At 34.7% G+C, this 17,697-nt stretch overlaps 2 protein-coding genes across 4 annotated transcripts; one reads left to right on the top strand and one right to left on the bottom strand.

The window, feature by feature from the left end:
* Positions 1–1,100: 1,100 nt before the first annotated feature.
* Positions 1,101–5,139, top strand: LOC105347559 (baculoviral IAP repeat-containing protein 7-B). 3 transcript variants are annotated; one of them, XM_066071025.1, is made up of 5 exons: positions 1,101–1,148; positions 1,753–2,263; positions 2,625–2,867; positions 3,409–3,546; positions 4,482–5,139. In XM_066071025.1, the coding sequence occupies exons 2-5, from the start codon at positions 1,783–1,785 to the stop codon at positions 4,676–4,678; spliced, it is 1,059 nt and encodes a 352-aa protein (XP_065927097.1). In that variant the 5' UTR covers positions 1,101–1,148; positions 1,753–1,782; the 3' UTR covers positions 4,679–5,139. The 3 variants fall into 3 exon arrangements, with proteins under 3 accessions (XP_065927097.1, XP_065927096.1, XP_065927098.1); XM_066071024.1 differs by having other exon boundaries at positions 1,143–1,267; XM_066071026.1 differs by lacking the exon at positions 1,101–1,148 and adding an exon at positions 1,331–1,447.
* Positions 5,140–5,567: 428 nt separating this feature from the next.
* Positions 5,568–17,048, bottom strand: LOC105347579 (periodic tryptophan protein 1 homolog). Its single transcript, XM_011456730.4, has 15 exons — positions 16,897–17,048; positions 15,267–15,316; positions 14,938–15,143; positions 14,525–14,601; positions 13,750–13,846; positions 13,355–13,462; positions 12,877–12,995; positions 12,473–12,534; positions 11,855–11,951; positions 11,211–11,272; positions 10,946–11,057; positions 10,750–10,840; positions 10,203–10,324; positions 9,776–9,878; positions 5,568–6,017 (listed from the first exon to the last, which is right to left on the bottom strand). Exons 1-15 carry the CDS (start codon positions 16,957–16,959, stop codon positions 5,800–5,802), a joined length of 1,587 nt encoding a protein of 528 aa, XP_011455032.3. The 5' UTR covers positions 16,960–17,048; the 3' UTR covers positions 5,568–5,799.
* Between the last annotated feature and the right edge of the window lie 649 nt (positions 17,049–17,697).

Here is a 17,697-nt window from a genome sequence, read left to right as displayed (position 1 = left end):
TTGATGAATTAAACGATTGTGGATGTTTTAATTAACGTGGGCATTGTGCTTAATTAAATCCAACGCTACCAGAGACGAATACTCTGGCCACCGTCTTAAAAGGTGTACTCGATACTTTAAACTGTTTTGAAACGCCGAAGGAGACGCTTAAGTTTATATCCTATTTTTTTCCTACGATCCTTTGATTCGTAAATTACTTTATGTATATGCATTGACAATTGATGATATTTTAATAACATACATATTAATATAAAATTTAATTAAATCTTGTTAAATGTACAATAAAATTAATATATTGAACGCGCCTTCGTATAAATGTCGTGAAATATTTCTTAGCACTACTTCGTTATTTCAGGACGCAATCTACATGTAGATCAAACAAGGAATTTGAAAGAGCTTGTTTTACGAGTTATTCTAAAAACGTATCTAAAAATCCGTCGTTGTGATGCCAACTAAGGTGGCAGGGGACAGTTTTTTTGATACAATTCATTGTAGCCAAGGGATGCATGTCTTCGGAACTCTGTAACTAGAATTTCCTCAGTTCCCATTCAGCACAAATACCTTTAATTCACTCTTTATAAGGCCAATCACCAATTTCTGAAGAAAATTACTAATCAAAACCTGTAAAATTCTCTACATACTGGTTTTTAGGAGATTTTGACCCTTTCATATTTTGCTAATTTTTCATGATTTTTCAGCTTTTTAGACCTCCCCCAGCTAATTCCCTGCAGAGGGTTGACCTTCCGTACCGCGTGCATGTTGCACTATCACATGTCAGAAACTTACCGGTGTATAGTTTACAATGTCCCATCCACCTACTTTTCGTATTATTTTACCTCCCGTCTGTAACTTGCAATTTCACTGTGTAAAGTCAGCACAACAGTCATAGCCGCAGGTTTCGCATTTTACTTCTGATTCTCATGTACCTAACATAAGGGGCCTACATATTGCATATCAATTTCATCAAGAGACACCCCTCTAACTAATGATAATCATCAAAAATCATTTCATGAATTTTAGCAACACTCATAAGCCTTCAAGTACAGCAACTCGCAATTTTACAAAAATATTGACCGGGTACTTTATTCGAAACTGTCCCTTGCTACCTAACGTTATTTCCAGAAGGCGAAGTTCGTGAATTTCATTTCGTAAGTCTACTTTCGTTTTCGCCTTCTTTAACATATGCGTATTGATCTTTTCATGTTGTCCGATTCAAGAAAAGATTGACAGCCTACTTTCATTTTCGGATTTATAGTCAAACCCTCAGGTGGGTTGTCTTTTATAGTTGATCATTCTGAAGTCGTGATATCCAAGAATGTCAACGCGTATGAGGAAGTCATGACTTCGATAGAGATGTGTACATAATAAACCATCACTATGGTGTGCTGGTGCTGTACACTATTTTATACTGTTTTAGTTAACCAATTTGTATCACATAGTCATATGAGTACGTACATTCCTCTTGATTTGATCTTTGATAGATAGCTGAAAATATTTATTTAATGTATCTGAATATCAAATGACATTTTAATAACATTCAGTATTCTGAAATGTATCTTGATATCAAAACAATACGTTGATTCAAAGATCTTACTGCATGTCCCCTACAAGAAGTCATTTCAGGAATGTTATAGAATTTGACTTTCAAATACGGTTATAGAAAATGATCCCACTATTGCTGACTTACATGTAAAATGCAGATTTACCATCTATGAACATCAACTGTGTATCAGTATTCTTTATCTTTTTTAGAACTCTTATTGGTAAGCATTGAATCTGAACATGGTGAAATGTGACGACAAAGTGGATGGACTTCACAGTCAGGAAGGAACCGACTGCAGCAACGATGAACAGGAAAACCTACTGATTTACAGGGCAGAGATTTATCGCCTGGAGAGCTTCAAAAATTGGCCCTGCCAGTCAATAGTACGGAAAGAGGACCTAGCAAGAAATGGCTTCTATTACCTTGGAGATAGGGATAGGGTTCAATGTGTCTTTTGCAATGCCATATTAAGTTGTTGGGAAAAGGGAGATAATGTTATTGAAGAACACAAGCGACACTCAAAAAACTGTCCTCTTGTATTGGGGAAAAGAACAACCAATATACCCTATTCTCCGAGCCAGGACTGTCTATCTGATGTGCAGCCAGCTTTTCCCGAGTTCCAGAATTACACCAAGAGGCTTGAATCCTTTAATGAGTTCTGGCCAAAAGCCATGAAACAGAGACCCAAGGAACTGGCAGCTGCTGGGTTGTTCTACACAGGTAGGAAGTGGGCACTGAACAGTTCAGTATAAACAACAACCCAAAGGTGTCCATGTATGATAGATACGGTACATGCATGAATATCTGAATCAGATTTTATAATACATGTAACTGTTTAAATATAGCACCTTTAACTAAAAAAAAATCCCTATACTCCAAATTAAAACATTATTTCTGAATCTCTTTTTTTTTCAATTCATAGTGAAGACAAATTTATTTCTTTAATAATTTGATCATCATGCCTAAAATTTTGTATTTTTTGACATATATATGGTAAAAAATGCTTAAAATTCATTTCAAATGGCTTGAAGAATTCACATAGTTATTTACCCCTTCAGTTGCTTTTATTGATTCCTTGTAGAAAAGGGGGATGCTGTGAAGTGCTTCCAGTGTGGTGGAATGCTTCGTAACTGGGACCCCCAGGACAAACCCTGGGAGGAGCATGCTCGATGGTTCCCAAGGTGTTTATTTATTCGTGAGAATAACCTCATGTCTCCAGTAAGGGTTCCTCTCCACAGAGAATTCATACGGCGTAGAAAAACCTCCCTGGGATATGACGAAAGCCTAATTGAAATGTTTGAACTAGACAGACGACGCAGAGGATGTAAGTCTACAGAACATAATTGTTTTGCCCAAAAGAAATTTCTTTAATGCTGCAATACTACTGTGGAATCATAAGAATTTGTGGTGGCTCAGTGTTCGTGGTAGCCCTCACCCACGAATTTACATCCTCGACGAAAACAAATTAAAAAAGATTTAGTTTTCCTACTAAAATTCAAAAACTGATGCATCCACGAAATTGCATCCCAATGAATAAGGAAAAAACCCACATTCCACAAAAATTGAATACCACGAAATTAAATGATTCCACAGTTTATGTTTTTGAGAAGCAAATGCAGCATAGTTTTGTTTTTAAAATATCATTCATTGTAAAGTAAAATAAAGTTATATTGCCAAAATTTAAATATTTACACTTTATTTTGAGTGTTGTAACATTGTTGTATCTTATTCTTTGGCCGGTAGAATGAATAAAAATATTAACATCAATCACAAGTATGAATATTTGTATATTTTTAAAAATTTGATACCAGTGAATACTGCTTGGATTTAAAGAATGTGTAAATGGTTTCTAATTACATATGCAGTGCCTGAATGTGAAGATGAAGACACATTTGTGACAGAAATAGAAAAGTTCAAAGTTCAACAAGAATCCCAACCTCCTTCTCAAATATCAAATCCACCAATCAATGAAGTTGTATGGAATTTTAATGAGGAGAATCTTGGTTAGTAAATTAACCTCAAAGCACAGGCACATAATTAAAAAAAAAAAAAGTTGTAATTTATCATACCAGTGTATTATTATCTATTTCCTTGCAACACAAGATTTCATTGGCTATTGAGCTGGGTGTAAATTTTGGTACACCCGACTTGAGCTGGAGGTAAATAAGATGTCACAGTGCATTAAAAGTGATGTGGCCATGCATATGCATTAAATGCCTAAATGGCGTATCTTGAGAGTGTAATACACCCTTGGATGGACATGGGAAACAGATTCATGTGGTTTACGTAACAAATAAATTCGTTATCCAGGTCCTATCGAGGTTGTATGGGGATCTACCCCAGGCTGTATTCTATTCTCTCTTCAGCCTTTGGCTTCAGGGTGTACGGAACACAACCTGGGGTATATCCCAGTACACCCTTGATTGAACTTAACGTTAGATACCTGAAATGCACACATTGAATTTTTATACACAATAAATGTGAACTTTTGACAGTAGCTTGGACTTTAAATAAGATGTTACTATCTATTTTGCTCAACAAAACAAGCTGTGAAATAATGACCGGTCTTCAAATTCCTTAAGATAATTTCATTAATATTCATAGACTGATAAAATAGGAAAGTTTTATACCAAAATCTGCTGTTGTGTGAAATTGACACTGTTTCAACTGAAATATACGGCCCTGGATGAATCGGACAAGTCATTGTGTTCAATTTATTGAAGTCACCATGATTAGACTCTGTTTTTACGAGATTGGAGTTTGTCATGTGCTGCCCCAAGTCCAAGCTTCTGTTTAGCAGAGCTGAGATATTAGCATAATGGACTGAGACCAATTGCAAACCTTTTTTCGGCAGGAGAGATGCATATCCATGAACCACATCACATAATTATGTATGTCTAACTCGTGTATCAGTGTTAATGTCTTAATTCTATTGTAGGTAATTCCGATGAGCCAATGGGCTATGATGAGGTAGACATGGGTGGGAGGGCGTGTGTGGGGTGTAAGCGGACCAACTCCAGGGATAGCCTCACCCTCCAGCCCTGTCGCTGCAGTTGTTGTGACAAGTGTCTGGATGACCTGACTCACTGTCCCTCCTGTAAAACAAAAGTCAGGGCAGCCGCTAAAACAAACTAAACAGGCTGGCTAGTGTGGAGCCGATAACTATTGACATTTCTCTGTGTTCTTAAATACTGGTACTAAGGCTTGTAATTGAAATTGTTTTGTTTTGAATGCTAGTATGCTGTATATTTTGTACAATTTTCAACCTATAAATTATGTACAGATTTTTAAACTGTACCGGTAAATTTTAATAAGAATCAGTCAAGCTATGAGATGCATAGTATATCATGTACCAATTAACTTATAGACACTGGAGGTTAATGTGTTTTAGTTATTTTGACTGTTAAATTCACACTACCAGTTGATATTAAATTAAGAAAATACACATTATGAATCTTCGGACATATTCTTAGTTTAAAAATTTATGTTTATGAGAAAAATGGCATCCTCGTTTTATACAGATACTGTACATGTATTTGTAATGTAAAATTGTAATATTAAGATTGCATGCACCTTTAATAAAATGAAAATTTTAATCTTTATGTCCTTTTGTATTTCAAAACCCAACAGAAATTACAGAACTAGAACTTGAAACAAGATATTTTGGTACTGGTTTATCTAAAAAGTTTGCAACAGGAAAACATAACTTTCTTAACTTCCAACATGTTGCTTTTTAACATGAAAATGTGGTGTGACCTTCCACTAACATTAATTTGTCAAAATGCATCTCTTTCTTGCCTTATCCACAGAACTATTTTTGACTGTTAAGGGTTTTACAATAGATATATATTACATGATATATTTAAAATGTGTACAATATCATTCCCATAACAAATATATTCACAGAATACAGAGTGAATTTTCCAAAGGTCCATAAAATATAACTTCATCTCTATACAGCTAGCATGCTACATATTAAATTAAGAAAGAACTTATTGTGAAGCTTTAAAAAAAAGAAAATTAATATGAACATGAATTTTTATTTTGGATCTGTAACATTCGTCAAAACAAGGATTTGTAACACAAGGTCATTGTGATGATATGGAAATACCTCCAGTTTCAATTCTTGAACAAAAGTCAAAAATTTCCAATATCCACAACAACAAGCAAAAGCCATCATTCGATCAAGCCCCTTTATACCCAGCCCTTTCACATACCCCACCCCCTTAAAAATATCTGAAATAAAATGCTGCTGACTAGTCCTTTTTCTGGCCTTTCTTTCTCTTTTTCTTCTTTTTCTTTTTGTTTGTGGGGGCACCTGCTGTTGCCCCCTCTCCTAGCAGTGTGTTGACATCTTCCTCCTCCTCTTTGTCAATCATCATGTCCCTCATGGCCTGCTCCACCTCCTCTTTTATATCTCCCTCCCCTTCCATTGTAACGCCCACTGGTGCTCGGTCAGCAAAATGATTCCTCACTTGAAAGTGAAAATTAAAGTAATGTTACAGTAGTTTATGAAAACAAGAGGCCCAGGGGCCACATCGCTCACCTGAGCAACAATTGCCTTAATTCTGATCAAATTAGCATTACAGTATCAAAATATCTAGACAACTAAGTACAGTAGATCTTGCTAAAAAAATTGAAAATCTGCCAATTTTTATCCACCTCTTTTTTTTTTTTGGGGGGGGGGGGGGGGGTATATACCAAGCCCCTTTTGTTGTTGTACCTGTAAGAAGATTTTTCTCTAATCCTATATACCCCCCCTCCCCCCATTTCGTGGCCCCACTTTTCTCTACGGAATCATGGTTTCATCAAACCTAAATCTGCATAACCTGTGCTTTCACACCAAGTACTGAGTTTTGGACCAAAAACTTTCCCAGAATATTTTTAAAGATTTTCTCTGTATATTCCTATGTAAAAATTCAAACCGCCATCACGGCCCCGCCCTACCACTAGGGACTGTGATTTTGCAAACTTGAATTTACACTACCCGAGGATACCTCTACACAAGTTTAAGCTTTTCTGGCCAAATAGTCTTTACAAAGAAGATTTTTAAAGATTTCTCTATATATTCCTATGTAAAAATTCATCCCCCATTGTGGCCTCACCCTACCCCTGGACTATTATTTAAACAAACTTGAATCTATACGATTTGGGGATGCTTCCACTCAAATTTGGACTTTCCTGGCCTAATAGTTTTGAGAAGAAGATATATAAAGATTTTCTCTATACATAAAAATTTATCCCACATTGTGGCCCCGCCCTACCCCTAGGGACCATGATTTGAACAAACTTGAAACTACATTATCTGAGGATGGTTACACGCCAATTGGAGCTTTTCTTGGCCAAATAGTTTTTAAAAGAAATTTTTTAAAGATTTTCTCTTTATATTCCTGTATAAAAATTGATCCCCCAATTGTTGCCCCACCCTACCCCAGGGGACCATGATTTGAACAAACTTGAATCTACACTATCTGAAGATGCTTCCAATAAAATTTGAGCTTTCCTGGCCTAATTGTTTTTGAGAAGAAGATTTTTAAAGATTTTCTCTATATATTCATATGTAAAACTTGATCATCCAATTGTGGCCCCACCCTACCCCAAGGGACCATGATTTGAACAAACTTGAATCTACACTACCTGAGGATGCTTCCATTTTAATTTGAGCTTTTCTGGCCTAATAGTTTTTGAGAAGAAGATTTTTAAAGATTTTCTCTATATATTCATATGTAAAAATTGATCCCCCTCTTGTGGCCCCACCCTACCCCCAGGGACCATGATTTGAACAAACTTGAATCTACACTATCTGAGGATGCTTCCACTCAAATTTGAGCTTTCATTGCCTAATACTTTTTGAGAAGAAGATTTTTAAAGATTTCCTCTATATATTCCTATGTAAAACTTGATCCCCCTCTTGTGGCCCCTCCCTACCCCAAGGGACTATGATTTGAACAAACTTGAATCTACACTACCTGAGGATGCTTCCATTTTAATTTGAGCTTTTCTGGCCTAATAGTTTTTGAGAAGAAGATTTTTAAAGATTTTCTCTATATATTCATATGTAAAACTTGATCCCCCTCTTGTGGCCCCTCCCTACCCCAAGGGACTATGATTTGAACAACTTTGAATCTACACTACCTGAGGATGCTTCTATTTTAATTTGAGCTTTTCTGGCCTAATAGTTTTTGAGAAGAAGATTTTTAAAGATTTTCTCTATATATTCATATGTAAAAATTGATCATCCAATTGATGCCCCACCCTACCCCCGGGGACCATGATTTGAAAAAACTTGAATCTACACTATCTGAGGATGCTTCCACTCAAATTTGAGCTTTCCTTGCCTAATACTTTTTGAGAAGAAGATTTTTAAAGATTTCCTCTATATATTCCTATGTAAAACTTGATCCCCCTCTTGTGGCCCCTCCCTACCCCAAGGGACTATGATTTGAACAAACTTGAATCTACACTACCTGAGGATGCCTCCACACAAGTTTAAGCTCTTCAGGCCGAATAGTTTTTGAGTAGAAGATTTTTGAACAAGAGGCCAACTGGCATTAACGGTCACCTGAGTAGCATATATCCCATACACAAACTTGTCATGGAGTCTCATATATGCATCTAATTAATTAGGTTTCATACTGGAGTAGAAAAATTATAAATTTGTGATGACGACCACATTTCAAAAAGAACTGTGAAACCTATAATTTTGGTGAAAAACTAAAAGATCTGGTCTACAAAATCATGAATTCAGTTTTCCTTTCAGGTGTGTGGGAGTAAAGAAGATAATTTTTTAACATTATATGCATTAACATCTATACATCCATTTTGGCCCTGCCTTAGAGTCAAAACCCATACCCCAGGGGACATGAAAATTAAAATTTCAGTAGAGGACTTCCTGGTAAACATAATTATTAGTCAGGTTCTTTTTATACAGATGTGTGAGAATAGAGAAGAAGATTTTTAAACATTATATGCATTAACACTATATTGCCATATTGCCCCCTCCCCTCATGTCCTGAACCCCTGACCCAGGGGCCATGAATTTCACAATTTAGGTAAAGGAGATTGTGGATATCATAACCATGTATTCAGTTTTTTGCCCACATGTGTGGGAGTATAGAGAAGAAGATTTTTTAAGATTTAAAACATTTTTACTATATGGCCATATTGGCCCCACCCTAAAACCTAATCACCTAACAAAGGGGTCATGAATTTCACAAGTTTGGTAGAGGGCCTCATGGACATCATAACCATGCGTTTAGTTTTTAACAAATATATATATGGGAGTAGAGAAGAAGATTTTCTAAGATTTAATACATTTTTACTATTTTGCCATATTGGCCCCACCCTAGAGCCTGAACCCCCGACTGAGGGGTCATGAATTTCACAATTAAGGTAGAGGGCTTCATGGACATCATAACCATGCATTTAGTTTTTAACAAATATATATGGAAGTAGAGAAGAAGATTTTTTACTATTTTGCCATATTGGCCCCACCCTAAAGACTGAACCCCTGACTCAGGGGCCATAAATTTCACAATTTTGGTAGAGGGCCTCATGGACATCATAACCATGCAACCAGTTTTTTCCTCACATGCATGGGAGTAGAGAAGATTTTTGAAAATTTTGCTTTTTTTGCATATTTGGCCCCACCCGTGGCACCCTAGGGGTGGTAGAGCCATAAATTTCACAATTTAGATTCTTCTTACCAAAGAGATGCTTCACACCAAAAATGGTCACGATTGGCCTGGTAGTTTTCAAGAAGAAGTTAAAAATGTAAAATTGTTAACGCACGACGACGGACGAAGACCAATTGCAATAGGTCACCTGAGTGACTCAGGTGACCTAAAAATACCAACAAATTTTCAATAATTCTCAATTATCTCCCCTTTAAAGAGGGCGTGGCCCTTTATTTGAACAAACTTGAATCCCCTTCACCTAGTGGTGCTTTGTGCTAAATTTGGTTGAAATCTGCCCAGTGGTTCTTGAGAAGATGAAAATGTGAAAAGTTTACAACGACAACAACGACAGACAACGGACAAATTGTGATCAGAAAAGCTCACTTGAGCCTTTGGCTCAGGTGAGCTAAAAAGTGTTCTTGTAGAAAAAAATATTTACATAACTGAGACATGATTTTAAGATTGTTTTAAAAACTTGAGTACAGACTTGCAGTACAAGAACTAGCTAGCATAAACAAGTCGTTATATTTGTGGATCAGCGTTGGATTTGCAGTACCTGTTGCACTTTCTCTGATGTCCCAGACTTTGATTTCCTTTTCTCCACCAACAGCAAATACAAAGGGAGCCTCTGGGCAGGAATCCACACAGAACAGCTGATTCTGTGAAGTACACACAAAATTTGTATTGCATATGTTCATAGAAGACTGGAATTAAACTTCAAATTAAAATGTTTCTAAATTTTAAGATTACAAATCTGCACTGTTTATAATGTTAACAATTAATAAGTTGATAAGCAAAACCTAAGATATTTTCAGAGAAATCTGTTGCATACTTCTATAGTCTGAACTGTAATTAACATTTCAAATCCTATGATATTTCATTTTCTTAACAGGTTTCACGTCACATGTCACAGATTTCTCTAAACTTGAAAAATTAGCTAGGAAATAATTCTATGGCATAAAACTAAATCAGTTGCCCATTACCAGTCTGAGGTTTCTCTCCAGCACTGTTGAGGGCTTGTTATCCTGGACGTCCCATATCTTCATGGTTTTGTCTGTGGACGTTGTGACCAATAAACCTGGGACTGATGAACTTTGGCAGATTCCTAAAGAAAATCAGAAATTAAAATCATAATTACTGAATAGCTGATATTGTTTCAGGCTTGTTAATAAGTTGTCTTAGATGGAAATTAATTTTCACTATAATGTAGCAGTTTTCATGAAATGCAATGTACTGTACATTTATATTTGTAGAACACAATAGATTTTAAAATTGGAACTGTATATGGTTACACATTTGAGAAGATTAATATATTACTACAGGAAATCACTTCAAGGGTGTATTTGTTTGGTTGGAGAGCTGAAAGAGTAAACCTAATTTACTCGTTTGCAGTATGGAGATCTCTGGTAGATCTTTATTGTCTACTTTCCAAATCGCTAGTAGAGGATGGAGATATCCTGGACCAGTTCTGGAGGTAACAAACAAATACACCCCATACACATGTAAATTGTTATCAAAGAGAACACATACCTGTCACAGCCTCACTGTGGGCTGAGAGTGTGAACACTGGTTTGTCTGACCTCTGGTCCATGTAGAACACATACCCTTTATCTGTTGTTGCCTGCATTGGATTAGTGTGTATGAGGAAAGATTAATCAATAAACCGGTTGATAACTTTAGTTTCAATTGTATTATAATACACATAGGTAACATTTCTGAAACTTACATAAAAATTTGTTGAATTAAATCTGTCCCAAAGAACATTTTCCACCTCTCCATTTAGAGTCCAGCTTTTGAAATCCTTGTTTGGATTTCTACAGTCATACATTTTCACAGTTCTGAAAGCAACTACAGGATATAAGCACATTCCTACTTTCCCAAGTTCTGTCATCATTTTAACACACATAACCTATGCAATCAGAATATTTATAATATGAGCATGCATACAGTTTATATTACCATAAAACTAATTATTGAATGTCTTAACTTACTTGTCAAAAGAACCAGATAGAAGGGAGGAAGAATCAGATGGACACCAACTCAAACACTGGACCTGTAGAACAAAGAGAGAGTTTGTGCGTGATCACAGTGCTTGCAGCTTATTCAGTAGGACACCCGTAGATCACAATTCAATTGGCAAGCATGTTCATAAATTTCTTTTTCTTAAAGATTGTAATTTACAGTGATATCAGGTACAAAACCTGGCACATTAAGAAACTAAATATACAGTAAAATATGCTTACAGGGAATATGCTTACAAAAACTTTATGCTCTCACCAAAGTCTGTTTTTCTTTTATCTTCCCCTTATCTCAAAAACCTATCATTGACTTATCACATTTGTAACAAATTACGATTGGTATGTTTATGAATAATCAAAATTGCTTGTCCATGGCAATTTGCTATACTGCAGATTCCTAATTAAACATGAGGAATTCATTTCCGATTAAAATCATCAGAAACATCCTAGCGAATTCTAAAACCGCGCTGTTATTTTTCAGATAGTTTTGAACAATTGGAATCGCAGAATTAAGTAGTTGCGTAAAGTAAGGAATTTACAGTAACCATGTTTTACTGTAGCTAGAGCAATCTGAAGTTCCAAGGTTTATAATGGAGTACAGTAATAGCTTCACTCACTTTGTCTTTGTGCTGTGTGATGGTTGTCACTGGCTTGCCCTCTGACAGGTCCCACAGTTTGACTGTACAATCTGCTGAAGCACTCCCTAACACATTTCTACAAACACAAAGCAATAAGTAAACAATGGTAGTTTAAAAGTATACCTTTCTTTAATTCACCATGTTATTATCATTTTAACATTGATGAAAAAACGTCCTCTTCAAGCAAGAGTTTTAACTGCATTTATTTTGCAAATAATTCATCTAATATAGAGCACGTTAAAATTTCATGAAGATTTTGAAAATCGCATTTGATTTATTTTGTTTCTAACATGATAAACTCTTGAAAATAAAATTGACCAAAGGCTTTACTTTCACATAATCTATTTTGTAACAAGTTTGTTTCTCTATAATATGTTAAACTACCTGTTACAATTCTGAAATGCTGCATATCATCCTCGTGAAGCCATCAACAACTTGTGATAAATAGAGATGGACATACCGTACAACTAAAATCACTCACTCTCTACATCATTTGAATCCCTACTGGTACCTTCAATCCTCCACATTTCTGCTGGATAATCACTGATTACCCACACAGCAAGCATTTATTTGCACTGGAGAACATTTGTAAGTTACCTGACTTGAGCATTCCAGGACAAATTTAGCACCGCATCTGTATGACTGTCACTTTTCTTTTGCTGAAAAACCCAACAAAAAGTCCCTGAATGATATACCCCTAAGTATTGTTTCATACTGAATTTGACATTTGTTTACATGTCATTTTCACACTTACATGTATCTCTCTCTCTCTCTCTCTCTCTCTCTCTCTCTCTCTATATATATATATATATATACATGTACATCTTTACAGCCTCCATTTCATTATCTTACTATTGTTCCTTGGATTCATAAAAGTCTATAATATGCTAGATTTACTGACAAAGATCATTTAAGTAGCAATATAACATGGGCCAAACTTGTCAGGTTATTGGATGACCTCATCAGTTTCTAACTGACTTTATAATAAGACTGTAGGCTACCTTTTTGCCTTTTGACTTGGCTTTAGTGCCTAGGACTGCCACAGGTTCTACTGAGTCCACCAGGTCCAAATCCCAGATTTCTATCACAGGCTCCATGGATCCAACAGCCACAAAGTTCCCTATAACAACATATATATGACTGCAACATTACAAATACATGTACCACATAAGCTAAACAGAAGACAATGATCAAAATTGTTTACTCAAAGGACCAATTAACCAATACCAGTTCATTTCAACAAATAATATTTTTCAATATATTTTCTAACATTATTAATAAACAAAAACAGATATTTTAAAGATAAAAATGTAAATTAAGATGAATTTAGAAAATTAAGTGTTTTAAAATTTTTTTATTCAAATGGCAATGTAAAAATTTTTTTGGATGAATTGAACTATAATAAAATATCAATGTATGTTATCTGGGTGCATCTTTTATTGGAGTTGTTTGAATGTGTATGTTACGCGTCATTTTTACCTGGCTTGTCTTCCCCTATATCATAATTCAGCCACTCTACAGCCAATGGAAACGAGGATAACAAAATATCATGGTGCACATATAGGTTCCCAAGATCCTCATTGTACACTGTTCATAAAAAAAAAATATTACAAGAAAACTGGCCACTTTCAGTTATATCTTTCATTTCATTTAATTTATCATTGTGTGCCTATCAAATATCTTTTTCTTCAAAATTTGACAAAAAAGCTTTGGTACACCGGTTCATTAAAATGATATTTCTTCATTTGCTTTCAATCCTTTCATATCTTGATTTGTTCTCAATTCTTTCTTGTCCTTGACAAATAATCAATATTTTTTTTTTAATTATTTTGAAATGACACTGCTATTCAATTCAACAATGAAGTCAGACTTACCATATACTTCTAAACAACAGAATTCTTTCTCTGCTTTGGCTACAACTATCAGGTTATCTGTGGCTTTGATTTCAAAATCTTCATCATCACTGTCTCCCTGGAATTTGTAGAATTTTAAAGTCAAAGTCTGTATCGCTTTGGCAAAATAAATTATCGATTAGTTCCTTAGGCAATGGAACATTGCATCAAATGCTGCCTCGATGATTATCTTTATTGACATTTTGAATTTGTCAATTTTCAGAAAATTCCAAAACAAACTGAATTATTTCCCTGCTTAATTTTAGCGATAAATACCTACACGACTTATCATATTTTTAAAACTTTTGGCCTGAAAACTAAAATGATTTTTTTTTTGCCTTATACACAATGAATATTAATTGAATAAATTTATTTAAGATAATGCATAGACAATAGGGTTAGGTTAATCTGCAGAAAAAGAGCATATTGTCACCCTTGGCTATAGTGGAGATCCCTTCCAAATTCCATACGATCATTATTAACAGACCATCTAAATAAATGAACCACCAATGGTAAAGAATTTTATCTGGTGCATTGTTTTCATAAAAGTTTAAATTGAAATTTGCTTGAATATTGGCACCTGATGTTTGGTGTTGGAGCATCAACATGCAGATTAATTGCATTTAGAGTATGGGAGTCCCACAATAGTAGTTTACAAGAAATTATTTAGTTGAATACAATTTGATTATTACTTGTATGTAATAATTTTTTTTTTACCAAATAAGTGTTATAAACACATATGAGTTTACATACTTACCTCATCTTTCATTGTGACATAAGGATCATCTTCATTGGAAGCAAAATATGTCAGATCACCAATGCCCTTCAGCATGTCTGATCAAAAGATTGCACACAATAATATCATTTCTCTCATGTATGATCAATTCAAATTCTCAAATAACATTCAACACATTTCAAACCTTTATTTACATGTCATTTTATCTTAGAATAAAGTTCTGATTCTGGTTATACTTTTTACACAATTGGTCAATGACCTCCATCAACCTTCACAGTCTGAATAAATTAGATCAATGCTTAAGTCAATGTGTCCCTCTAGGATCTCATTTTTACTTTTATAAAACTCCAAAAGTCTCAATTGAATTCCATAACTAAACAAAATTAAGATAATTAATCAAGAAGAAAACCATTCTGTACAGTGCACATTTTTACCAATTTCATCCTCATTGTCATAGTCTGCAAGGTCATATTTTGTTTCAATATCCTCTTCCTCATCATCATCGTCATCCATTTTGCGTTTACCACCACTTTTGGCAGCATTAGATTTGTTTACAGCATTCACTTCCTCTTCCATATCACTTCCTTCCTCCTCTTCTTCCTCTTGATCATCATCTTCATCATTAGCCAAATCTATTTTACTAATTATTAAGCAATCAAATTAAATTTCTGAAATAAGAAAAATAGACTGAGCCACATTTATAACAAAATGAATTTGGCTTTGATATTTTTTCCATATCACATAATCTGCATAATGTTCTTACTCTTTGGTGTCCTCAATAATTCGCTTCAATTCTTCCTCACTTAATTTAACCTGCAAATCAATGTAAAAGGTCAATCAACTTTTGCATTCAAAGAAACATGTTACATGTCAGACACTGTCTCCATGTTTAGTAACTTGCTACAGTTAAAAATAGGATATCAGCATGTGTCAATATCCCTATTTTAAATGTGATAAATGATCTCAGTTGGGGGAATGAGCAAAATTTCCATACTGGGACTCATTAGACAAATGGATTACCCTGAGATCAGTGAAGGCATCTGTCTAAATATCAAGCTGAGCAAAATCTCACCCAAGATTAGAACACTTGACTTCTGAGAACTGAGAATAGTCCCCTTTCTAGGTCATCCTTAAAAAAAATGCATGTTTGGAATTGCCCCCTGGAGGTTTCTAGACCCAGGAGGGAGGGAGAGATTTTTTAACTAATTAAAAATTGGTAAAAAAAAAATTCAGTATAAAAAGAAGTTTTTTGCTAATAAAATTTTATCAGCAGGGTATTTCGGGTAACTAGAATTACCGAAATACCCGTGATTTACCGAAATGCCCTTCAAAAACACCGAAATGCCTCATTTTAGCACAAATATTTAACATCATAGTTTAAATCTAATTAAGTGTTTAAATGTATTTCCCTAATTTTCAGTTTGATAATGTAAGTATTTTGACATAAATAGCGATTTTAACGTGTATACATTGGGTTAAGAACGATAACTCTTGCATGAATTGCTTTTCACTCGAATAGAGGTGTGAAATTTTATTCCCAGAATAAAATAACTAAGAATTAAAAATAACAGTTTATCAGCTTTTATTTTTTAATATCATATAATAATCATCAAAAATCCATATAGAGTGGAAGCAACTATAAAAATAGCAACTATTTTAAAGATTAATTCCTATCAGAATATTGCTCCTTTCTCTTGCACACGTATGTAACACAAGTTCAAGTATTATAATAAATATACATTTATTAAAAAAATTAACTTTATATACAAAACTATCTATATAAAATACTAGACATACACTCTTAATGGCGTTGTAGTGTTTTTGAAGGGTATTTCGGTGTTTTCACCGGGTGTTTCGGTAAATCGCGGGTATTTCGGTAATTCTATGTACCGGGGTATTTCAATAAGGCAGGAGGCAATTACACACAAACAATAATTTTATTTTGGCCCAATCAATCTACTGTAACATATTTCGCTGTACAATTTTCAACTACGCATACAGAAGTCTCGGATGACTGTTTATTCCAAAACTTATTTTAAATTAACATTTTTTTTCCATGTTGTGAAACATAATATTTGTCAACAGCAAAGACATAAATAACATGTCTCTGTCAACAGATACACAGTATTGCAGGATGCCTGTGTGAAATACGTGTTCTATACACAATCCTTTCTGTGAAAAAAACAAGGATGATCGGATATACTTTGAAGTCAAATTTTAACTCTATTATTCAGTCATTATATTTGAAAATGCAATGTGCATGCATATCAATGATAGCATTGTTACAAAACGAAAAGGAATGAGGTTTTTTACGTTGCCTATTGTACAATGTGCATATACTTTTTACCTATAAAATAGAGTTTATTCTCTAAAGAAAAATAATGAAATCTTACTTTATCGGGTATACTCTTTGCTATGCCACGCTGAACCCATTTAATACAAGGTATGATATCCATTCTAACGATTCTTTGAAACTTTCACCATCCACGCGTGTTGATTTCCATTAGGAAGTTTATCGCGGAGACTAAAATACAACTCGGTGTTGGTAGGAAAATAAAATACGATTTGTTTCGGATATTTTCAAATATATATCAGCCAGCCAGTTTTTGTTCTTATAAGCCCAGCAGCTTATACATGGTTCTTTCCAGTTAATTGAATTATACGTGTCAACAATGGTAGGAATATGAAAGGAATGTTATAAAAACTATGGAGAGAGAAACTCTGGAATTCAAAGATATCTGCTATATAACACGTTAGTAACCTTCACATGCACATTACCCTATAAACGTTGTTCAAGATCAGTCCACACCCTTTCCACACAAGCACTATTTATGTGAATTATAAGCCACAAAGGACTATAAGGGAAGATCATTTATTGTCCAGACAATTATTCTTTTACCATGACCTGTTACCTAAAAACTTTGCTCAAGGTCAACTCTCATCTTTTACCGAAAGACAAGCTGTGTATGATTTGAAGTACATTTGTATGAGGCAGATTGAGACAAGGGAAGAGAAAATGTGCTCCGGAGAATTGATATCGGACGGACCAGAGAAGGAGAAAGATTTTACACATAAGTCATCTGCTATGGGCATAACTTTTGACCTAGATACATGTACTTGGTTCAAGGTTACTGCACGCACTTTATCCAAAGACACTATGTAAGTGAATTATGGGCCAGGTTGAGACACGGAGA

Source organism: Magallana gigas, chromosome 9 (genome assembly GCF_963853765.1).
Source record: "Magallana gigas chromosome 9, xbMagGiga1.1, whole genome shotgun sequence".
NCBI lineage: Eukaryota > Metazoa > Mollusca > Bivalvia > Ostreida > Ostreidae > Magallana > Magallana gigas.
Note: the sequence above shows the minus strand (reverse complement) of the source record. Positions and strands in the feature narration are given on the sequence as shown.